The 26,112-nt window shown below is 37.2% G+C and overlaps 1 protein-coding gene across 15 annotated transcripts in view; it reads left to right on the forward strand.

Moving 5' to 3' along the window:
* Positions 1 to 26,112, forward strand: part of ASB3 (ankyrin repeat and SOCS box containing 3) — a 120,532-nt gene that overhangs the window by 83,515 nt on the left and 10,905 nt on the right. For all 15 annotated transcript variants that reach the window (XM_063788802.1, XM_063788799.1, XM_024354089.3 and 12 more), the window contains 2 exon segments: positions 6,179 to 6,436; positions 12,966 to 13,096. In XM_063788802.1, coding sequence (XP_063644872.1) covers positions 6,179 to 6,436; positions 12,966 to 13,096 — 389 coding nt within the window.

Below are 26,112 nucleotides of genomic sequence, written 5' to 3' on the forward strand. Positions count from 1 at the left end.
AGGGCAAGGTGGGCGGATCACGAGGTCAGGAGATTGAGACCATCCTGGCTAACATGCTGAAACCCCGTCTCTACTAAAAATACAAAAAATTAGTCAGGCGTGGCGGCACGTGCCTATAGTCCCAACTACTCGGGAGGCTGAAGCGGTAGAATGGCGTGAACCGGGGAGGCAGAGCTTGCAGTGAGCCAAAATCACGCCACTGCACTCCACTCCAGCCTGGGCAACATAGCAGACTCAACAACAACAAAAAAAGAAGCTGCCTTTTGACTCCTTTTTAAAGACATAATATTTTGTCTGTTTACATACCTGCTTCTTCATTAGAATGTAAGCTCCTTGAGAGCATGGATTTGCCCTTGATCTAACTCCTATTAGGCGTTAAAAATATATTTGTGAATTAATGAATCAATAATTATATCAGATTAGCATATTTATTATATGTTAGTCTTCCTCAATGCCTTGTGGAGGGATAAGGATGGAGCATGATTCTTGGGCTTGGATGAGTCACAGATGTATAGTGGCTGTGTGACTTTGGGTATTTCACTTCATTCTGCTAAATCTCATTCCATTATCTTTAAAATAGGGATAGTAATAACACCTAAGCTTGCTTTAGAAAATTATTTTGAGGATCAAATGAGCTAACAGTTGTGAAAATGCTTTGTAATTTATAATTATTGTCTTAAAAATACCCTAGTTTTTTGGGTGAGAGAGTCTTTGGTCTCAATGTCAATATATGTACAGATCACCTTGCACAGGTGTCTGCCTTGTTCTTGCATTCTAGGATATTGCCTGTTTGGAACATCTACTCATATTTTCAAACTGTCCCTCTCTGGGCAACTAGCTTTTGTAGTTTACAAATATTTACAAATGTTTAACAAATTTAAAAGTTAAAAACAAATTTAAAGAAATTATCCACACAGAAGTACAGAAGAGAAAAAAGATGGAAGAAAAAAACAAGAGCGTCAGGGAACGAAGGGACAGTATCAACAGGTCTAACATTCATGTCATTAAAATCCAGAAGGAGAGGAGATTGGGCACAGAAAAAATATGTAAATTAATAATTGCCAAAAACTTCCTATTATTGGATAAAGATATAAATTTACAGATTTAAGAGGCCTGTTAAACCCAAACAGGATAAACTCACAGAAAGGCATGGTCAGAAAAATCAAACTGCTATAAAACAAATGTAAGGGAGACCTAGTCTCTCCCCGGATCAAAGAAGAAAAAGAAAAGTAAAGGTGAAGCAGTATGGTGTACAGTAGTCCTTGGTCACAGACATGAGTTAACAAACTTAGTTTTTTTTTGTTTGTTTGTTTTTTTGCATCTCTTAGAAATTTTGCTCTTTGAAGTGGCCATGTGAGCATAATTACAGTTTGTTTTCGTGCTATCGAAAGGGCATATGAGCAATTTTCTTTCATGTGAGACTAGTAATTGAACCAATATATTCTTAGGTAGATTTTCAGTAAGTAGTCATTGGAAAATGCTATATTTTTAGCCTTTAAAAATAAAGTCAAAACCTCAAAATATCTGTTTTAGGAGGGTGTATTCTCTTAGTCTTTTTATTTTTCATTCTAGAATTGGGCAACACCTTATTCTATAAAATAGAACATAGCAAACTTTAAGGTCAAAGAGACGTAGAATTTGATTGTGGGAATTTTGTCAAAAATATCAAGGTTCAAAAAACTTTACCAAAGTAGGATCACAGGTCAATGTGAAATAATAGTCACTTATCTCATCTAGAGTGATAATTAAATGGCTTCAAAAGGCAAATGCAGAAAGTTATATAGTTGTAGAAAAACCTGAGTTCTTTATTAGAGAGTTTTCATAAGTGATCAGATAGAATAAAGACAACCTGAAGCACAGGGAATCATCTTGATAAAATGCAGAATCTTTGTTTTTTTAGACCAGTTACCTAATAGGTAAAGGAAAACCTTTCATTATTTCCAAGAAAACTCAATACCACATTTTTATTATCTAATGTCTGGCTGGTTGCTTATACATTTACTGTATATGTAATATGAGACTTATTCATTTTGAGTTTCTGTATGAAGCTTTGCCATTTAAGCAAGAAAATGATCATTTTCCCAGTAGGTTTTGCTTTAGTATGTCAAGAGGGTCATATAACCAGTGTCTGAGGGAAAAAAATTGAAGCTGAAAAATATGTTTTTGGTTATTTCTTTTGATAAGTAAGCATCTTAAAATTTGGATTGCCTACAATCACATGACTAAAATTAATTAAATTAATTACAGTCACCAATTATAAAGCAAGGACAATTGAATATAATCTTAATTTTAAAATAGCTATCATATGTTATTTTTTCCCTTTTTTTTTTTTTTTTTTTTTGAGACAGTCTCTCGCTCTGTGGCCCAGGCTGGAGTGCAGTGGCGTGATCTTGGCTCACTGCAACCTCTGCCTTCTGGGTTGTGGCGTTTCTCATGCCTCAGCCTCCTGAGTAGCTGGGATTACAGGCATATGCCACCACACCTGGCTAATTTTTGTATTTTTAGTAGAGATGGGGTTTTCCCATGTTGGTCAGGCTGGTCTCAAACTCCTGGCCTCAAGTGATCTGTCCGCCTTGGCTTTTTGGTGTGGGATTACAGGTGAGAGCCACCACGCCTAGCCCTTCTTACTTTTCTTAATGAGTGATACACGAATTTCCTATATCACTTTTACCAGTTATAAGAATTCAAATTTGGTCACAATACTGGTACCAGGTAACTTAGAAGATTCAATTTTCCAAAATTAATTATTTGATATTCTAATTTTTAGGGATTTGGTAATAGATAGTAAGTTTAATGGTATAAGTTTAAAAATTTTATTTTTATAGCAACAATGTGTTGTGATAGTGTTAATTTGGTATGATTGTTGTAATTAACACCTATCCGACTTCAGGTGTTAATGGCTAAAAGACTTCCCTTTTCTCATTTGTATATTTTCTAGTATTTCTCTGAAATCTATTAATTTACTATTTGTGGACTTTCTTGCACTATTGACCTGTTGTATTCTAATAAACTTTTATCTACTTTTATAAATAGTACAATTAACACCAAAAGGTGATTAAAATGATAAATAACAGCTTTGGATTTTCTTTATTATTGTTGTTTTGAGATAGAATTTCACTCTGTTGCCCAGGCTGGAGTGCAGTAGTGCAATCATTGCTCACCGCAGCCTCAAACTTATGAGGTCAAGTGATCCTCCTGCCTTGGCCTCCTAAGGTGCCCCAGGTTTTAAGTTTTCTCTTCCTTATTATTTTTTCAGCTAATTCAACTTTTAAGCTCAGTATCAGTGTTCTGAAACATTTTTGGTAGGTATTCTTTGTGAGAATGACACTTAGCTCCTTTCACCACTCCCAGGGATGATGGAAAGGTGTCTCCTCCACTACTGTACCGATCCTGCAACAAAAGCAGTTTTTGTCCTTTGGAGCTAAAAAGTTAGCAGCTATATTGATATGAAGCCAGTCTTTCAAGAGTAATTGAGTAATCCATCTCGAATGAGGAAATATAAGAAAAAGATTCCTCCAAATGGAATGGGAAAGGAAGAGGGAAGTTGAGAAGTTTTAGGACTGTTTGAGCAAATATGAATGCCTTTTATATATGGCCACAGAAGTAGATTGTGGCTTAGCTCACCTGGTTTTGTCTGTTTTTCTAGTTGATACTAATCATTGTTATTACATTAGTTTCATAGAATTAATTGTGTCCATTCTAGCCACCATATCGTGTGGGCACATCTGACAAAACTGAATGTCTTCATCTTGTTTTCAGCTAATGGTTGAAAGCCATTCAGTAAAACTCACTATTTGGCCTGTTATAATTCACCTAATAAGTTGGTTGGATATTTTGTTTGCTAATTGAACATAAAATGCTGAAGATATTTGCCCATTTCTATTTGTTTAAAGTAAATTTTGTTTTCATGTTTAATTTTCTCTTACTGTGCTTCTTTTATGTGTGAGCACTGTTTTTCTGCATAGTTTTGAACTTCAAGGAGCAGAGTGGTAGAAAATGTGCAAACCCCCAAAATAAGGTCTAGACATTGGATTTTAATTTTTAAATCTCTCCTCTCAGTATCTGATGTTGTTCACTTTTTATATAATGTACAGTCCCTCTATGTCACAATTAATTCTTGATATTTATGTTAAACAAGATAGACTTTTGTTTAAATCTCGGGTACTTGAAGAGTTTTCTCAATTTGATATTAGGGCTACAGAGAGAATTTGTTGAAGTGTTAAGAGAAATACATACTAATTTATATTTTAACCAGAGGTTATCCATGCTCAAGGATTTATTGTGTGCTTAGTGACATGTAATAATCAAGGTCATATAGAGCCCTGAAGTTGAAGTTGCTTGTGTTTCTGTAGTGTGCACATGTATTTGAGACCTTCTTTAATAACCTTCCCAGAAGCTCAGGGCATGCTGACAAAACTCTATGCTTCTCCAGTTTATTTTGTGTTTATTTTATTCTTCAAATAAATGGTAGTTTTTTTGGGAAATGGTCTATATTGTAGCACTGTGCAGTTTTATAAGCCTTTTGGGATTTACTCTTGCCCCTTCTAATACAAGGCAATGTGAATAATTGGAAGAGGTTTAGAGCTGATTTTCTAAAGTGTGTTTTGGTAGAATACTAATTCTGTAGATTGTTAATAGATATTATATGGGATTAAAGGGGTTGTATTGTTAAATAAGTTTGGGAAGTACAGGATTAAATAATATTGAATATGTTTCTTTTGTAGAGGGCTTTTGAGAATTTTTCTTATTGTAGTGTGCTTTGTGAATTCCTAAAAGAGGAATGGATCTACAAAGATTTGAAAAGTCCAGAAACATAGGATAGAACTTATATTTAAGTATATATACCATTGTTCTTGTGTTTACAGAATTTTAGGCATTTTATACTTTTGTTTGCTTTTTTCAGATTAATGATTGGACCCATTGTTAATTTTAAAGGTACCTCTTCTGAAAAGTATCTGAAAGTTGAATAAAAACATTGAGCATATATTTGGAAATGTAACTAACACATTGTTTAAAAATACATTCATCCTATCTTTCTCAGGCTCACTGTATACTGTATAAGGAGGTTTCTCAGTTTTTTTCACTGGAGAGTATTTTTCATATGGATCATTTTCAGGAACTAAAGTTCCGTGTAACGTACTTTGGAAAACATAGATCTGGCTCTAAAATATTCTTCAATTTGACTATATCATGAAGTGTTCAGTTTTCATAATAGTTAGAGAAGAGATATTGCAGAAATTTGCTGTGTCATATTCACTGTTAGATTTTGGTTTGATATCATTATCCCAGTTCTGCCAATTACTAGCTCTGTGACTCAGCTTCAGTTTTTGCATCTACAATGGAGATAATAATAGAAGTTAATTAATTTTAAGATGTAGTATTGTAAATTAAATTTGTGTTAATTAAAAAAGTTTAAAAATTTTTTTTAATACCATTATAAATGTAAGGCCAGTCACGGTGGCATACCTTTTGGGAGACCAAAGCGGGAGGATTCATTGAGGCCAGGAGTTTGAGACCAGCCTGGGCAACATAGTGAGACTCTGTCTCTACAAAAAAATTTAAAAATTAGCCAGGCATGGTGGCATGTAGCTGTAGTCCCACCTACTCAGGAGGCTGAAGTGGGCGGATCACTGGAGCCCAGGAGTTCAGTTACAGTGAGCCTTGATTGTGCCACTGCACGCCAGCCTGGGCCACAGAGCAAGACCCTGTATCTAGAAAAATAAATAAGTTTAAAGTGGGAGGGAAATTGGCTAAGGTTATTGGTAAGGAAAATGATATCTTAGAGATTCCTAGAGTGAATCATTTAGTTTTAAGGATTGATCACGTTGTTTATTGATTTTGTTAAGCAAAGTATTTTGTAGTAAAGATACTCAATTGTACAAAATATCACAATTTGAGTTTTCTGTCAATGATAATTTTTAAAATGACATTTAAGATGAATGTTTTAAATTATAATAATACCTGTTCACAGTTGAAAATTAAAAACCATGCAGGAGGGTGTAAAAAGCAAAAGCCCCACCACATTCTCTAATATCAATCCACTAGATGTGTAGAAACCATCCACTATTTAATCTGCCATACTTATTCCCCAGCTGTAACTACTATTAACTGTTTGTAAGAAGTATCTTATGTCAAAGTCTAACTTCTTCTTTTTTTGTTTTTATTTTTTATGGTGGAGCTGTGAGTTCTTTGGAATTGTGAACATTCTTTTGAAATATGGAGCCCAGATAAATGAACTTCATTTGGCATACTGCCTGAAGTACGAGAAGTTTTCGATATTTCGCTACTTTTTGAGGAAAGGTTGCTCATTGGGACCATGGAACCATATATATGAATTTGTAAATCATGCAATTAAAGCACAAGCAAAATATAAGGAGTGGTTGCCACATCTTCTGGTTGCTGGATTTGACCCACTGATTCTACTGTGCAATTCTTGGTAAGAAATTCTACCATTAGTGGGGCTTACCCTTTTTGAGTGAATATACAACCTTTAATTTTCTTCATTTGAGATCCCAGTGTTTGGAGAAGGGTGTATCTGTGTTTTGACTGTGATGGCTGAATTGGGGTGAAGGAGTTGGTGGCTGCTAATAGTGAGATTGAATTTAAGCACAGAGTCCTGGGAAAAGACAAGAGGTGACTGGAAGGAGGTATGAGGGGATAGATGCCAGTGAGCTCTTCTAAAAGGGATATTTCTTCGACTTCTGGGCATTCCTCATGCTTCTCTTAAAATGCCTGTAACAGAAGAAAGAATGCTTGGAGCTGCTTTGGAGATTTCTGTTGTCTATCCCTCAGCCAACCAGACTGAATACTCCTGCCGTACAACATCCTGTGTATTTGAAACTTGTCACCCTTAATAAATACTGATTTCTGAAGTATCTGAGACTATAGTTTGTTTACTTCAGGTAGTTCCTCAGAAGGGCAACCCTCAGTGAGAGATTATACAAACGCCGAGTCAGAATTTTTTGGGGGGCAAGAAGAAGACTCTTTCTATTAGCCTCCAGCCTTTGCAAAAATTGTTAGTGTCCTAACACAAGTAATTGTAGTGGCGAGAGGACTCTTTTGACCTAATAATTCAAGTCAAATGAGAAAATAAAATGGAAGTCTTCAGGAAAATAGAGGACTTGTTATTTTATAGAATTTCAATAAAATATCTAGAAGTCTTCACTTTCGTGTTTCAATTCTTACCCCTTGTGATGTCTGTCCCTAAGGCACTAATTTTCTTCTTAGACACACTCCTTGTGTTTTTCTACCAAAGCTATTAACTCTGATTCGATATGACTTGCCCAGTACTTTCAGCCTTCATGCTCCTTTCTGGTTTCTAATTTATTTATTTCTTTAACCAAAACATAGAAACTGTCTGATACCTACTGCTGTGGTTTGAATGTGTCTCAAATTTCAGGTGTTGGAAACAGTCCTCAAATTCATTTGTTGATGATATTTGGAGGTGAGATATTTGGGAGGTAATTAGGATTAGATAAGATCATCAAGATGGTGCCCCAGTGATGGGACTGGTGGGTGGCTTTATAAGAAGAGAGACTGGAGCTGGCATGCTTTTGCTCTCTCACCGAGTGATGACCTCTGCCATGTTATGACACAGCAAGAAGGCCCTCATCAGATGGGCCCCTTGACTTTGGACTTCCCAGTCTCCAGAACTGTAAGAAATAAATGTACTTTCTTTATAAATTACCCAGTCTCAGGTATTGAGTTATAGCAACAGAGAATGGACTAAGACAGAAATTTGGTACTGAGAAGTGGGGCTGTTGCTGATAACGATTACCTAAGAATATAGAAGTAGCTTTCGAACTAGGTAATGGATAGAGGCTGGTAAAGTTTGGAAGAACAGTCTAGAAAAAGCCTATATTTCCGTAAATGGAGTGTTAAGGGTGATTCTGGTGAGTGCTCATAAGATGAGAAGACTAGGAAAGTCTCAACCTTCTTAGAGATTACTTAAGTGGTTGTGACCAAAATGTTGATAGAAGTATGGATAGCAAAGGCCATTATGACAAGGTCTCAGATGACAATTAGCAATACCCTGTTGGAAACTGGAGTGAAGGCCATCCTTGTTATTAATTAGCGAAGAACTGGGATGAACTATGTCTATGCCTAAGGACTTTATGGAAGGCTGAATTTAAGAGTGATGAACTAGGCTATCTGGTGGGAGAAATAACTAAGTAGCAAAGCATTCAGGCTGCTGCATGGCTACTTTTGACCACTTATAGAGAGATGTGAGGGCAAAGGAATGACTTAGGACAGAATATAATTAGAAGGGAAGAAGAGTAGAAAATTTTGGAAAATTCTCAGCCTGGCTGTGTGGAAAAGAATGAAAGAGAATTTTCAGGAGAGGAACCCAACATTGTGACTAGTAACCCTTTGCTGAGCAGATTTGTACAAATAGAAGATATCATCAAGACAATTAGAAAAAAACCTTGAAGGCATTCCAGAGATCTTTGAGGCTGTCCCTCCCATCACAGGCCCAGGGCTCTAGGAGGTCAGATTGGTTTTCAGGAGGTTTTGTGGGGTGGTACTAATTCTGTAGGCATGTAGAATGCAAGAGCTGTGGGGGCATGGATTCCTCCACCTAGATTCCAGAGGTTGTTGAAAACAGTCTGGGGGCTCAGGCAAGAGACCTGTCCCAGGAGAAGAGCCACTACAGAGAGCCTTTCTAGAGCAATGCCCAGTAGAAATATAGGGTTAGAGCTGCCACAAAGTTTCTACCAGGGCAATGCCTAGAGGACCCATGGGAGCAGGGCTGCCATTGAGACCTCAGGACTGTAGAGCTACCAGCATGAAGTGCCATCTTGGGAGAGCTGAAGTCTGAGCAAAGCCATAGGGGCGCCATAGGGGTGGGACTGAGCCTAGCAAAGTCATAGGGGTGGAGCTTCCTGAGGTAGTGGAGGCTCAGCCTCCATCCCAGTTTATCCAGGAAGCCCTGACGTGGAGTCAGGGAAGATTATCTTGGAGTTTCAAGGTAATCCTCTTGAATTTTGGACTTACTTGGGTCCTATTACTCTTTGCTTCTTGGATATGTCTCCCTTTTGGAATGGGAATGTTTGTCTTATGCCTGTCCCACCATTGAATTTTGGAAGTAGATAACTTGTTTGATTTCACAGGCTCACAGCTGGCAGGAATTTAAGGTGAATTATGCCTTGAGTCTCATCCCCCTCAGATACCAAAATCCATGTGTTACTGGAAAGGGGTCCCAATCTAGACCCCAAGAGAGGGTTCTTGGATATCGTGCAAGAAAGAATTCGGGGCAAGTCCATACAGTAAAGTGAAATCATGTTTATTAACAAAGTAAGGGAACAAAAGAATGGCTATTTCATAGGCAGAGCAGCAGCACAGGCTGCTGAGCTGCTTATACTTATTGTTACTTCTTGATTACATGCTAAACAAGGGGTGAATTATTCATGAATGAATTTTCCAGGAAAGGGGTGGGCAAGTCCCAGGACTGAGGGTTTCCCCCTTTTTATACTATAGGGTAACTTCCTGAAGTTTCCATGGCATTGGTAAACTGTCATGGGGCTGGTGGGAGTGTCTTCTAGCATACTAATGCGTTATAATTAGCATATAATGAACAATGAGGATGACCAGAGGTCACTTTCATCACCATCTTCATTTTGATGGGGTTTGGCCAGCTTCTTTACCAAGTGCTGTTTCATCAGCAAGTTCTTTGTGACCTGTATCTTGTGCGGACCTCCTGTCTCATCCTGTGACTAAGAATGCCTTAATTTCCTGGGGATGTAGCCCAATAGGTCTCAGCCTTATTTTACCTAGCCCCTATTCAAGATGGAGTTGCTCTGGTTCATACACCTCTGACACATGGATGCTCAAGTCCCTTATATAAAATAGCATAGTATTTGTGTCTAGTCTGTGCACTTCCTCCCATATACTTTGTCATGTCTAGATTACTTATAATACCTAATGCCTTATAAATGCTATGTAAATAGTTGTTGTACTGTATTTTTAAATTTGTGTTATTTTTTATTGTTGTATTGTTATTTTTCATTATTGTTGTTAGTATTCTCAATCTACCATTGGTTGACTCTTAGGATGTGGAGGGCTATCTATAGTTCTATTACTCAATTTTAGTAATCCTTAATCCCTTGCCTAACCTGAGGGATTTGTGCCAATTTTTCTTGCTTCTTCCTGCTCCTAAATTAGGAAAAACCTAAGCAGGGGGAAAAAATCAAACATTGCCTATTTTCCTTCCTCCCCAGCCAACTAAATGGACTACTTGGAGGCAGAAGGATTTATTTAGCTTCATTCTCTTAGAAGGCTATGTAATTTATCCCCCCTTTCCCGATTCTGATACTGCTCCCCCATTTTCCCCCACTTGTGAACAGTTGAGAATTTTTGTCGCAATAAGCCATTGGGTGTGTGCTGTATTTATCGGATATGTGAAATAGAAAAGCATTAAGAACTAGTAAAGTAGAAACTATTTTGAAGTAAGTTGTAAAACTTTCGGTATTCTGAATGGAGAATGCCAATTACATGTTTTTTACTCCTGAGGAGTAACTTTGGTTACTTTATATTCATTAGAAAAAATACAGTGGAAAATTTAACTTTAGCAATGAAAATGCTTAACATGGTCAAATTTTTGTTCACTAATCTTTTTTATTGAATGGGTAAAGCCAACGTTTACACTGCATATGATAAATGTTTTGCTTTCTTTGATCAAATTTACATTCAAAGAGCTATTATAAGAAACATTCTATAAAAATTCCAATATGTTGTTAAAGTGGATTTTGATTGTTATTTATATCACATGTAGGTCTGTTGCTTAATCTTTGTCACGTAAATTATAAACATATTTTCTGGGTATTGCTTGTCTTAAACAGTCTTGAAAATGTATCTGACTGAATAATTGCCTGTCACAATATTTAAATGCAAGACTAAGTCTTCCTCTGCCTGCGCACCCCACCCCCATTTAATGGGATAATAGAACATAAATGTCATTTGTGCATTTAGTTGATTAAATGTCACTCGTTTATGATTGTACAACTGGTCTATGCAATGTAATGGTCACTGTAGTAAAGTAACAATACATTTTTAGTGGCATTATCAGTGCTGGTAAAATAAACTCACCGTTATATTAATTAAACTGTGCAAACAGATTTACTTGTCATGTATGTGTTCAGATAACTGCATAAAAATGACTTTGTGTTTGGTCACAGTAAGACCTAAAGTGCATTAAGGCAGAAAAATGAAATCGTTAAAAAAAAAATAAAGAACCAGAACCAAGTAACCTTTGGTTTGGGACCCCTAGAAAGTCAAGGAAATTGTTTGTCTTTGAATATATTGTATCATTTCATTTATCCTCAGTATTTCTGATAAGTTGTGATTTCACTGAGATATGCTGAGAAATAAAATGTTTTCCCAAGACATCTGTGCTATACTTTAAGTTCTTCCTTAGATGTTTGCTTATTGGAGAATTAAGAATTTGGGAAATAATTTTCATAATCTTTAGTCCATCATTTCAAAGATATTTTGACTCCAAATTACCAGAAGTGTCTTTGAGATGATGAGCTTAGATTGTTATTCAGTTTATCTTCTTTCCTTGTATTTCCTTTCCTTCTTCAGTTGTTGTTGCTCAGTAATACCTCCAAAGAGGTGACCTTGAGAAGAATTTCTGTTTTGGTAGTAATTACTAGAAGCCCTAGTGACTTTTTTTTCTCCAACCATTGTGATGGTAGGGGGGGGTCTAATTGAATACAGGATAAGTAATCTTGTTAGGATTTAGAGTTCTTTTAAAGGTTTGACTAAATTTTAAAGCTTCTAAAAATATAATACTGAAGTTTTCAAATCGTTTCTGGTAATACCAATTTTTCATATAATACTTTATAGTTTTAAAAGTATGTTTACTATGTTATCTCATATTATTTTCACATATAGTTCCCTGAAATGGGCAGCTTATGTATTATTCTCATTTTAAAAAGCAGGAGCTAGAGCTTAAATAATTCAGGCAACCTGTTTATAAGTAGCAGAAGCAGTATTAAACATCAAGACTTTTCTTAAGCCAGTGCTCTTTTTTTTTTTTTTTAATTATACTTTAAGTTTTAGGGTACATGTGCACATTGTGCAGGTTAGTTACATATGTATACATGTGCCATGCTGGTGCGCTGCACCCACTAACTCGTCATCTAGCATTAGGTATATCTCCCAATGCTATCCCTCCCCCCTCCCCCCACCCCACCACAGTCCACAGAGTGTGATATTCCCCTTCCTGTGTCCATGTGATCTCATTGTTCAATTCCCACCTATGAGTGAGAATATGCGGTGTAAGCCAGTGCTCTTTCCATTAGGTTTCAAGTGCTTATAAATTTTGGGTTAGCCTCTTTTGAGTGGGTTGGTAGGGAATCTGACGTTATTTTGAAAGAACAGAGGAAGGCCTGTTTGGAACCCCTTCTTTCAGTCCTTAAAGACAAGTCTTATTCTGTTATATCGTTTAGGGCTGAATTTATAATGGGGGGAAGGTTCTTAGAGGAGAACAGCTGTGCATCCCTGGGAGTTGGGCAGAAACAAGCCATACTTGTACACTTGTACACTCAGTTTAGGGATAACTTGGGGTGTTTGGGCTTTATCCTTTTAGGATTATTAAATTATATGTCTATAAGGATGGTCAATTTACATTTGGCAAGATAGTCCAAATGGGAGGAAATAATGGCAAATCCGCTGATGTCACTGGTGCTGTCACCCATGAGAAGGAAAGTTCCTACTCTCTCTGAGGTTCCTCTTGTCATCTCTTAGACAGCTACATAGAAAGTCAATTCAGTTAATAGGAACCTGTAGATGATTCTTAATATCCTCTGATCTTGCCTCTAGTTACATAAATCCTTAACATGCCCTGGTTTTCTGTCTGCCCTCCTCATTGAGATTTTGTAAGAATAGGTATGTGGTGTTTGTTTCAAGTACGAACCCTTGGCATGTTTTGTTTCTAATATTATATTAACATCTTGCTAACATAGGATTGACTCAGTCAGCATTGACACCCTTATCTTCACTTTGGAGTTTACTAATTGGAAGACACTTGCACCAGCTGTTGAAAGGATGCTCTCTGCTCGTGCCTCAAACGCTTGGATTCTACAGCAACATATTGGTAAGAAAGAATAACTTTTAAACACACTTCACTACTTTTCCTTCTCTTGCTTCTCTAGCTGTGTTGTAATTTTAAGTGATAAGATTCATTGGTGAACACAAATTAGACATAATTTGCATTTTCTTATGTGAGGAAAAGATGGGGTTGTTAGGGGATGGCTAGTAATTCCCTTCAGTAAAAATCATATTTGATTTTATAATCTTATCCTAAGGAACATATAAAGAAAAGCAGATGTTTACTGATATTTTAATTTTATGATATCCTTTTATTTTTAATAAGGATTATATACACAAAAGTAGGTCCTAAAAATCTGCTTATTCTGTACTTTGTGGTCAGAAAAATGCTAAACTTAATTTTTCTCTTTGGAATGTCTGTGGATTTATGTTCTCTGTGTAATATTTTATCATATCTAAAAGGAAATGTAACCATTCTTTATACATATCCTTACTGAATGTATACCAGTCTGTTGGTATGGTATAACTGTGGAGATAAGCTGAGTGCACGTTCTGTGAACTGGTTGATATTTTAAAAGACTATTCTAGAACAAAATTTCAACTTACCTCACTTAAAAAAATTTTTAAGCTAGTTGAAAAAATGAAAGAAAACACAGTGGGGGAAGATTTTGCACAGGGAACAAGTTTAAACTGAACATAACATATGCAAAGTTATCCCTATTTACTTTTTCAGATTTATTTTGCTTTGACTATATTTTGTTAACCATATTATATGTCTTAAGTTAGGAAAATTGTTTCTTCACTGCTATTTTTACATGAAATGTAACTCTTCATAAAACATTTTGAATAGGTTTTTAACAAGTGAACTTATTCATATGTAGAAATGTGTCTTCTAATTTTTGGAAAATTACATTTAGGTAAATTTTCTCAATCAAAAACAGACATTCAGGAAAATAGGCTTTTGAACTGAGGTGTATTCAAACTGTTAAGAGAGGTTTCCGTTAAAGAAAAAGAATTGATTTGGAGTCTTTGAGCCTTCTAGTATAGAATTTCTTTAATGATAATGTTGGAAAACTCACTCTGTGTAACTCTTAATGTTGAGAATTGCATCTGCTTTTACTAATTATGTATCTGCAGCAGTAGAGAACAAATATCTGTTCAGAACAGATAGACTATGGAACAATGGATTTGAGAACAAAGAGTCAAAAGAGGAAGCATATGCCAAATGGGAAAATTATTGCTACATATAAATTAGTAAGGATATATGAGAGTTTACCCTTAAGACCTTAACATATGGCAAGTTTGTCCAGATGAAGGTAAAAATTGTGCTTGAGTACTGCATTACCCTGCAGTAGACTAAATCCATCAAGGGCTTCTTGTTTAATTAAGTACTAGGTAGAGTTTGTGTAGGGTAATAATCATCATCTATTGAGAGATTTTTATTTTGGCTGAAGATTCAAGAAAACCTTTCTCAGAGGCTTTTTCTGAGCTAATGTAGCTAATGGTTTTCTGGTTTGTTTCTCTAGCCAAGCCCTCTTTTCTTGTTTCCAGTCTCATTTATCCCAACTATCTTTTGGACATCTCCATTTGCTATCTCACATCTTGACATATGCAAAATTGAACTTATTATTTTTCCTACAAATTCTTCTGTTTTGTCTCTGTTTCCTGGTTCAGGAGATGAGGTGGTTTGGGAGTGCTGTTTACCAAGAGAGCGAGTTAACACTGGAAGCTGTTTGTTATTTCATCCATAGCATAGGGGTGATTTTTGCCCCCCTGTAGACATTTGGCAATGTCTGCAGACATTTTTTTGGTTGTCACAATTGTTAGGGATGCTATTGCCATCTAAGGGGTAGAGGCCAGGGATGCTGCCAAGCATCCTACAATGCACAAGACAGCCTCCTACACTAAATAATTATCTGGCTACAAATGTCAGTAGCGCCGAGGTTGAGAAATCTGGATCCACAGTGACTCTTGTGTTGTCCTATCGTGGAAAGGCTTTTTATCCCTCTCCTTGTTACAACCTGCTTGGGGAAAGCTTGTATTCTTCCTCCTGCTTACATTGGTCTCTCAGGGTATTCTTTGGTGCTTCCTCTTCTGCAGACAGTAGGTACCATTACAATGCTGGAATTTTAGTAAGACTGGGAGAAAAACTTAGTTGCCTGGCTTTCAGATGGGATTGTGACTCTCTTCCTTTCTATAATTCAGGACTCTCTTGGGGGCACCCTTTACTCATCAGTTTTTAGGATACTCAATTTCTGTATGTTGGTCATCGGGACTCCCTTCTTTACTGGGATTTTGAGCTACAGGATCTCTAGTAAGCAGAAGCATGATCAGGGTTTTAATACTAATGGGCTCAAACCTAGCAGGACAACTCTTTGATTAACCTCTTTACAAAACTGACCTTCTTGCTTTTACCCCTCTTCCTCCAATAACTTATCATAATGTTAACAACCGCTGCCTTATCAATATATTAAAAAATTTTTTTTGAAAAGATACTTCTTGCACCTCTGCCACTGTTAGTAAACTCTTAGATAATTCCTAGCTTCCTAGCTCCACTCAGTATTCAGTATGTATCCCTAGGGAAAGATTTTTCTCCTATTTTTTATTTGAGCCCTTTTCAAGTCCTGGAGATGCCATGTACTTGGTCAAAATTATTCTTTCCTCCCCTTTTTCCTCCCTAAGTAAGTAGCAACTTGCCATGGTAGTTTATAAACAAAAGTAACAACGCATTTCTTGCTTCTCATCTTTTAATCATTGAGTCAGATTTGTCTTCAAAAAGTTTCTAGCATCAGAAAGGAAATGTATACCAGGTAAAATTTACTGAGTGGTTGCAGTTTCAGTAACAATCTTTTAATCAAGTGCCTCTTACATACCTCTTAGAAACATCAGCCTAACCACATAGCAATAGATGTCTTACTCAAAAAATTTGCCAACTCCTGGTCAGGTCTAAGTAATTAAATTCTTATAGATAAAAGCACTTGGCTTTAGTTCGTCCTGAACCTTTAATGATTAGATATATATAATTCTATCCAGAGTGTTACAAATGGATCTGGATCCTAGAAGGGATCCTTTAAAGGACCCCAGGAAACTCTCTTGATCTTTTTATTTCTGTGTTTCCCTGCTTTGTTCTGAAAAGGATTTAAAACAGTTTATATAATACATATATATTATCACAAAACAGTAAAACAGAAATTAAAAGGAGAAGGAAAAGAAAAACGAAAAAAAGAAGGTAGGGGATAGATAAAAAATGGAGTCAGGGAAAGCGTAGCAATGGGAATTTGATACTTGTCTATTGACAGGCTGTACATTTGGCTCTGAGCTCTGTTGTCACTGACACTAGGTGACTGGGTTCATAAGATAAAATAAACCCATTCCTCAGAATAGATTTTCTTGGATGCTGTTATAGCTTCCTAGACAATGTCTTGGTAGCTGTGGTTTCTTGGGACTTTCTTTTACATGGACTGTTGTTATCATACCAAAGTACAATTCAGTAAAAGCAGTTCTTACGTAGTCATTACAGTGTGGTTCAGGTACCTAGACTTCTGTTGCTATGACTTGACCAAGAGCTAGATTTTAGAATATCTGTAAATGGATGGCCTGTGTGCCTTTTGAGCAGTTCTCTCTAAATATTGTATGTCTCAACTCAGTTTTTAATTTAATTAATTAATTAATTTATTTATTTATTTGGGGGGACAGGGTCTTGTTCTGTTGACCAGGCTGGAGTGCAGTGGCATGATCATGGCTCACTGCAGCCTCTACCTCCTGGGCTCAAGCAATCTTCCCACCTCAGCCTCCCGAGTAGCTGGGATCATAGCCATGTGGCACCATGCCCAGCTAATTTTTGTATTTTCTGTTGAGACAGGGTTTCGCCATGTTACCCGGGCTGCTCTTGAACTCCTCCTGGGCTCAAGTGATCCTTCCACCTCAGCCTCCCAAAGTGCTGGTATTATAGGCATGAGACACTGTGCCTAGCTTCAGCTTAGTTTTTAGTAGTAGTACTTAGCAATGAGTTCAAAGTTATACTACCTAAGAAGTATCAGAGTGCAGATATTTTGTATTGCAAATTGGATTGAGAACATATGTTTAAGTAACAGTTGATCTTCAAAGTAGAAGCAAAAGAAAAATGAAAAATGAAGGTTGATCTGTGGTAGGGTAAGTACTCCACGAACATTATGAGGATTCCTAGCTAAATATGGTGGGCTAAGCAAGTATCCAGTTTAAGCAAAAATTTCCCTTGAAACTTTGAGCAATGCCCTAGTTTTGAGCAATGTTCTTTTCTCACATGCCCTTCAAGATAAATCATCTGTGGTAAGTACACCAAGGTAACTACATATGATAATTTATTTTATGAGATTGTTAGATGCAGAAACAAAGCTTAGGGTTAGGAATCATTGGTCTGTAATCCTTTCTGATAATAATGAACTAGCATTCCAGTTGTCTGCTAAAGCCATTTCTAGTTTAGGATAATAAAACCTATTAGTTTTTAAAAGAATATTTGTTTTTCTGTTTTCTTTAGCAAGAACATGTATCTTGCTCAGTTTATAACATATCATTAAGTCACTTGTTAAAAGATGAGAGTTGGAACACAACCTTATTTTATGCCAAAGAAAAATTTTAACTTTTCTGCTGACTTCAACCTTATGGTAATGCTCTGGTGCAGGTTCTGCATGAACAGCAGACAGAATATAATGGTTAAAGGTTGAAGCTCTAGAATTAAATAGACATGCCTCCATCACTTTCTCTTTTTTTTTTCCTTTGACTACCCAAATTTATTCATTTTAAACTTGACATGATTTATCTTTTTTTAACTCTTAATATAGCACTAGACCCTCTTTAAAATTTCATGGAAATAAAGAATTTATGACATATTTAAAATTTACTGGCTAAAATTAAAAAAAAAATTTAGATCAATTTATTTCAGGCCATTGTAATCTGGTTTATATGGTCCTAGAGGGATAATTGTGTACCACAAATCCCTTTTTTTTTTTTCTTACACTTTAAGTTCTGGGATACATGTGCAGGACGTGCAGGTGTGTTATGTAGGTATACACGTGCCCTGGTGGTTTGCTGCACCCATCAACGCATCACCTACATTAGGTATTTCTCCTAATGCTATCCCTCCCCTAGCCCCCCACCTCCCAACAGGCCCCAGTGTGTGATGTTCCCCTCCCTGTGTGCATGTGTTCTCATTGTTCAACTCCCACTTATGAGTGAGAAAATGCAGTGTTTGGTTTTCTGTTCCTGTGTTAGTTTGCTGAGAGCCTCCATCACTTTCTAGCTATGGAGAAGTTACTTATATCCCTGAGCTTTGGTTTCCTCAATTATAAGAAGAGATGGTAATAGTAGCTACCTCCTATCATTTTCACAATAGATCTTGTCATTGTGGCAAAGACAGACCTCAGTTAACTGAGTTCCATTTCATTTTTATCTTCCCTGGAACAAAGAAAGACTGGATTTTTCAGCTTTGATTGTTACATGATTGAGGCAAGTGGTCAAAGCATAAACCATTGCATGTAAGCACTCTTTGCTCTCCCTTTCCTTGCTGAAGCAATTTGAAAGCTCATGTTTGAGATGGTGGTTACACAGGAAGGTTGACACCTGGGACACTCAAGTGTCATTTTAGGAGAATTGCCTGACCTGCAGAGGATTTTGCATGAGCAAGAAGTAAACCTGTGTTGTATTAAGACACTGGTTTTTCGGGTTTATTTGTTAGCATAGCATAACCTAGCCTATAGCCAAGTTAACTTACAACCAGATCCTATCCCAGAGTCAGTGACCAAGGAAAGGTCAATAAAAACAACAAATAGGCCAGGCGTGGTGGCTTACGCCTGTAATCCCACTTTGAGAGGCCGAGGTGGGAGGATTGCTTGAGGCCAGGAGTTCAAGACCAGTTGGGCAACATGGCAAGACCTCATCTCTACAAAATAAAATAAGAAAATTAGCCAGACATGGTGGTGAATGACTGTAGTCCCAGCTGCTTGGGAGGCATAGGCAGGAGGATCGCTTGAGCCCAGGAGATCAAGGCTGCAGTGAGCTGTGTTCATGCCATTGTACTCCAACCTGGATGACAGAGCCTGATCCTGTCTCTTAAAAGATAAAAAAAGAGCTACAAATAATGGAGCAGTATATACTTGGTAAGAGTATTTATATGAGTGATCTATGGTGCAATAACTCACCACTTGCTCCTTATTTTAAACATTAATATGCAAAGCCCTAACTTACAGTTTTTAAAGGACATGTTCAATAAACTAAGTTTGGTGGGAAGTGGGGCAGTAGTGGGCCTTTTAAAATATATGGGTTAAACTGTGCAGTTTGTCTATCATGGGGGCCATGATCATAGAGTTAATAAAGCTAAATATTTAGTGAGAATCAGAGCCCATTCTTCACAGTAGTTCTTAACTCTAGATTCATTTCCTCTGGATGTTTTTCACCTGGGTGAGGCAGTATTACTAAGAACTCAATCAGTAATTGCCTGTTATCTTAAAAAACTGGACACATGACCTTTCATTTGTTGAGCTGGAAACTTTCAACCTCCCAGACACCAGCCATGTGTGGACCTTCACAAGTTTAGCAGATTCGTGCCTTGGTTAACATTGCCTACATTCTACCTTATTTCTAGATTTAAGAGCCAGACTGGGATTTTTGTTTTTGTTTTTGTTTTTTTAGCGAGAAATTTATAGTTAAACTTGACATTTTAACATGGTTCCAACTGCCCACTTACAATTTTAACTTCACATAGCCTCTTGTTAATCCAAGTTTTTTGGGTTTTGTTTTTGTGGGGAAATTCTTATTAAACTAGATACTAATGGGTTGTACTCAACATTTGCTGGGACATTTTGCTGTTAAAACTATTTTAAAGTTATCAGCATGTCTGTTGGTACGTTAAGAAAGGAGAAATTGGCCAGGCGCCATGGCTCATGCCTGTAATCCCAGTACTTTGGGAGGCCAAGGCAGGCGGATCACCTGAGGTTGGGAGTTCGAGACCAGCCTGACAAACGTGGAGAAACCCTGTCTCTACTGAAAATACAAAATTAGCCGGGTGTGGTGGCAAGTGCCTGTAATCCCAGCTACTCGGGAGGCTGAGGCAGGAGAATCGCTTGATTCTCCTGCAGGAGGTGGAGGTTGCAGTGAGCCGAGATTGTGCCATTGCACTCCAGCCCGGGCAACAAGAATGAAACTCTGTCTCTCTCAAAAAATAAATAAATAAATAAATAAGGAGAAATTATGGCCTTAGAGTAAACAGAGGTGTTTTTTTTTACATGTTCTAAGTATGAGATCACCAGTATTGGTTTGAAAGCCCATCCCACTCTTTCCACATAACTACTTTATTTATTCACTGTAGGATATTTACTAGGTTCCTGTCTGAAATAAGTATTATGAAAAAGCTAGTGTTAAATATCATCTAGCTTCTTAGGGAACTGAACAAGATTAGAAGGAAAGGTTTCTTGTAGCTGCTTAGATGACAGCTCCCTTGAACATGAAAAAATTAAAGGTGACCAATATATAAAAGGCACAAAACCGTGGCTCTGAGGAGGGTGTTGGGGGCAGTGGGTGAAAAATTGTTAAGGGGTTAATGCAGAGTTCATGGTCCTTGGTTTGAAAATGAGATATACTTTTATTTTCTCTATGATTTGTCTTTCTTGGTTGGCCTGAATTACAGAATTTAGAACCTTAAAAATTAAAATAACCATCCAGAAGTAGAACTAACCCAATCATGAGAGCTCTCATTTTGCCCAAGTTTCCTGTTGGTTCTCAAGATGATCAAAGGAAGCTATAGAGAGTAGCACTTCAAGAGGCTTCTTCCATGATACTTCAGAAAGGGAAGGGGAGCAGAATCATGTGATAATAACGCGGCTTTAAAAAGGCTGTTGTAAAGGTAGCACCAGAACCTCACTTCTGCATCCCTCTTGCCTCTTCTATCTGTCATGACCCTTTTTAAGGGAGTTCCCATGTGACAGTTCCATACAGGATCAGCCCAAGGCACTGGATGAAGCCTCTAAGAACAGATCATTTGTATCTATTGGAGATTGTGGAATTTTAAGACCCACCATTTCTTACATAAAGAAGGACTAGATCGTGTGAAATGTCAGCCAGTGCCCTTTGTCCAGGTTAAATGTGTGATCTGCTCTAGAGTGTGTGATTTTGGGGAAAATTCTTTGTAACATGGTTCATGTTTTTTGGATAGAGGTTCATAGTTGGTGCAGAATTCATCTGGAGGAGACAAAGAAATAGCAGATGCAGATCGAGAAAGAGTCACTTGCCATAATCCTCATCTTTTTATAAGGTGGTCTTTCCATACCACATATATTTCTTTGGACTTGCTTCTTAGTGGCTGTTAAGATAATGGGCCACAAAACTGTAGCAGGGAAGGTTAGGAGGTTAGAATATGCTAAGTTAGAAATAAAATTGAAACATAAAAAGACTGTCTTCTATGATGACATTTTTTATTTTCTCTGGTGGGGGAAAGGTGGACAAGTAGTTCCTTAGTTTGGTGATCCTGCGCAGCTGCTTTAATTGTAGATGAGAAAGTTCTTCCATTTCTGGAGAAACATTAGTTACAGTTGATAGGTTACCATATATGGTCAGTTCTACTTTGTAATTATCCTCCAAATCCATTCTTCTTATTCCATCTCTTCTTCTACTGCCTTTGTTGATTGCAATGATCATTTCTGACTTACTTGACTTCAGTATACTCCTGAGTGCTCAGCCTCTATTATTCTGAAAATCACTGTTAAATAAAATGTGTTTGAATATACCATGCCCCTTAAAAAAGAGAATGTAAAAGAACTCGATTTCTCCCAGAGTAAAGGTCAAACTCTAGCAAGGCATATAAGGGCTCTTCATACTCTGGCCCTTTCCATGCCTCCCCGTGCTGTCCCACCATGAGTACTGCATATTAGTACTTGTTTTCCTAAATACTACACTTCACAGATGTGCCAACATTTTCTCCAAGACATTAAGATCCTCTAACATTCCTCCCCTGCTCCTTTTAACGTTATTGATTCATACTTGTAGTAATTCATCTCTAAATAATCTCCTCCTCAGCGTTATGTTTCCTGACACTCTTCTAACCATTTCCTCTCTCTCTTACATATTGGCTACATTAAGGGTCTCATTAGGTTTCCTAACACCTGGTACTTACCTCTCAAACTGCATTGCATTTGCAGATTTTTGAGAGTGCACCCTTTAAAAACAGAAGAGCATTTTTCACATTCTCCTCATCTGATCAGAAAAATATCTTCTCAGCTTAAGTCCATGAGATGTTTCCTATAAACTGGCGAGAAGACAGTGGGACTACCCAGGATAAACTGGCTAAATCCAAAAGTGTTTGAAGATTGGTTGATGGGAGGTCAGCTTCTGTCTAGTTGCTTCCATTGACAATACATTTTTAATGAAATGCTCTTTCTCATAATCAGTGAGAACCATGAGAATCATCATGGTTGATCCTAAAACTGTTCATCTAAATCGAATTCTGGTAATCTCCTTTATTCATGAATTAGGAATTATTTACTATCAGGAATAGTAAAAGCAATAATAATGAACTTGGTTTGAAATGATTAGGTAGAGTGGCATAATTGAAGGTGGAAAAGTGGTTAGGACAGAAGCTTTAGCTTCTCATAGTCTGTCCATTTGAGAACTTCTAACCACTCTGTAGTGTTAGTTAGTGCCAAATGTGGACCACTGGCAGAAGTCTTCAGTGAAGAGAGGCTTTCATGGAAGTATATTTATTGGTAGGCATGTACGAATCTAGTTATTTATTAATTCCTTAATTAGTGGATTCCTTGATTACATGTCAGCTGTGTATCAGACACTGGTTTAAAATTTGTAAATGATATAGCTAAAGCATCTACATTAAAAAAGTAGAAGAACTCCAAATAACCTAATGATGCATCTTAAAGAACTAGAAAAGCCAGAGCAAACCAAACCCAAAATTACTAGAATAAAAGAAATAATAAAGATCAGAGCAGAAATAAATGAAATTGAAGCAAAGAAAACAATACCAAAGTTCAATGAAACAAACAGTTGGTTTCTTGAAAAGATACACAAAACTAACGAACATTTAGCCAGAGTAAGAAAAAAAGATCCAAATAAAATTAGAGAAGAAAAAGAAGACATTATAACCGATACCGTAGAAATTCAAAGGATCATTAGAAGCTACTATGCCAAGAAATGGGAAAACCTGGAAGAAACGGATAAATTCCTCGACACATACAATCTTCCAAGATTGAACAATGAAGAAGTCCAAAACCTGAACAGACCAATAACAAGTAATAAGATTGAAGCTGTAATAAAAATTTCCCAGCAAAAAAAAAGTTCAGGACCTGATGGCTTCACTGCTGAATTTTACCAAATATTTAAAGAAGAACTAATACCAATCCTCCTGAAACTATTCTGAAAAATAGAGGAGGAAATATTTCCAAATGTACTGTATGAGGCCAGTATTACCCTGATACCCAAACCAGACAAAGACACATCAAAAACAAAACAAAACAAAACAAAACCAAAAAAAAAAAAACTACAGGCCAGTATCCCTGATGAATATTGATACTCAACAAAATACTAGCAAACCGAATTCTACAACACATTTAAAAGATCATTCGTCATGACCAAGTGGAATCTATCCCAGGGATGCAAGTGTGGTTCAACATATGCAGATCAATCAGTGTGATACGTTATATCAACAAGGTGAAGGACAAAACCCATATGATCATTTCAATTGATGCTGAAAAAATATCGGATAAAATTCAACATCTCTTCATGACAAAACCCTCAAAAAACCGGGTATGCCTCAATTCAGTAAACACCGTTTATGACAGACCCACAGCTCATATCATAGTGAAAGGGGGAAATACTTGAAACTTTTCCTCTAAGATCTGGAACATGACAAAGATGCCCACTTTCACCGCTATGATTCAACACAGTAGTGGAAGTCCTAGTTAGAGCAGTCAGACAAGAGAAAGAAAGAAAGGGCATCCAAGTTGGAATGGAAGAAGTCAAAATGTCCTTGTTTGCAGATGATATGATTTTATATTTGGAAAAACCTAAAGACTCCACCAAAAACCTATTAGAACTGATGAACAGATTCAATAAGTTTTCAGGATACAAAATCAACATACAAAAGTTGGCGCATTTCTTTATGCCAGCAGTGAACAGGCTGGGCGCAGTGGCTCACACCTGTAATCCCAGCACTTTGGGAGGCCGAGGTGGGTGGATCACCTGAGGTGAGGAGTTCGAGACCAGCCTGGCCAACATGGTGAAACCCCATCTCTACTAAAAATACAAAAATTAGCCGGGCGTGGTGGTAGGCACCTGTAATCCCAGCTACTCAAGAGGTTGAGGCAGGAGAATCACTTGAACCCGGGAGGTGGAGGTTGCAGTGAGCCGAGATCGCACCACTGCACTCCAGCCTGGGTGACAGAGCAAGACTCCATCTCAAAATAAAAGCAAAAAGTGAACAATCTGAAAAAGAAATAAAAAATTAATCTCATTTACAATAGCAACAAATAAAATAAAATACCTAGGAATTAGTGTGACCAAAGAAGTGAGAGATCTCTACAATGAAAGCTGTAAAACACTGATGAAAGAAATTAAAGAGGATACATCAAAAGAGGAAATATATTCCGTGTTCATTGATTGAAAGAATCAATATTGTTAAAATGGCCATACTACTTAAAGCAATCTACAGATTCAATGCAATTCCTATCAAAATACCAATGACATTCTTCACAGAAATAGAAAAAGCAATCCTAATTTTTTTTTTTTTTTTTTTTGAGACGGAGTCTCGTTTTGTCACCCAGGCTGAACTGCAGTGGCATGATCTCGGCTCACTGCAACCTCTGCCTCCCGGATTCAAGCAATTCTCCTGCCTCAGCCTCCCAAGTAGCTGGGGTTACAGGCATGTGCCACCATGCCTGGCTAATTTTTTTGTACTTTTAGTAGAGACGAGGTTTCACCATGTTGGCCAGGCTGGTCTCGAACTCCTGACTTTGTGATCCACCCACCTCACCCTCCCAAAGTGCTGGGATTACAGGCGTGAGCCACCGCGCCCAGCCAGCAATCCTAAAATTTATATGGACCCACAAAAGACTCATAATAGCCAAAGCTATCGTGAGCAAAAAGAACAAAACTGGAGGAATCAGATTACCTTACTTCAAATTGTACTACAAAGCTATAGTAACTAAAACAGCCTGGTACTGGCATAAACACAGACACATAGACCAATGAAACAGAATAGAGAACCCAGAAACAAATACAGAAACCTACAGTGAACTCATTTTCAACAAAGGTGCCAAGAACATACATTGGGGAAAGGACAGTCTCTTTATTAAATGGTGCTGGGAAAACTGGATATCCATATGCAGAAGAATAAAACTAGACCCCCATCTCTGGCCATATACAAAAATCAAATAAAAATGCATTAAAGACTTTAAGACCTCTAACTACTAAAAGAAAACATTGGGGAAACTCTCTAGTACATTGAACTGGGCAAAGGTTTCTTGAGAAATACCCCACAAGCACAGGCAACCAAAACAAAAATGGACATATGGGATCACATCAAGTTTAAAAGTTTCTGATGCACAGCAAAGGAAATGGTCAACAAAGAGAAGAGACGGCCCACAGAAGGGGAGAAAGTATTTGGAGGTTCCTCAAAAAACTAAAAATAGACCTACCATATGATCCAGCAGTCCCACTGCTGGGTATATACCCAAAAGAGAGGAAATCAGTATATTGAAGAGGAAATGTTTATTGCAGCACTATTCACAGTAGCTAAGATTTAGAAGCAACTTGTGTCCATTAAAAGATCAATGGATAAAGAAAGTGTGGTACATATACACAACAGAGTACTATTCAACCATAAAAAAGAATGAGAGCCTGTCATTTGCAACAACATGGATAGAACTGGAGGTCATTATAGTAAATAAAATAAGCTAGGCACAGAAAGACAAACTTAGCATGTTCTCACTTTTTTACGGAGCTAAAAATTAAAGTGGTTGAATTCATGGAGATACAAAGTAGAAGTCTGGGAAAGGTAGTGGGGATGAGGGGTGAGAGGTGGGGATG

The sequence above is a fragment of the Pan troglodytes genome, chromosome 12, assembly GCF_028858775.2.
Source record: "Pan troglodytes isolate AG18354 chromosome 12, NHGRI_mPanTro3-v2.0_pri, whole genome shotgun sequence".
In the NCBI taxonomy this organism is placed as follows: domain Eukaryota; kingdom Metazoa; phylum Chordata; class Mammalia; order Primates; family Hominidae; genus Pan; species Pan troglodytes.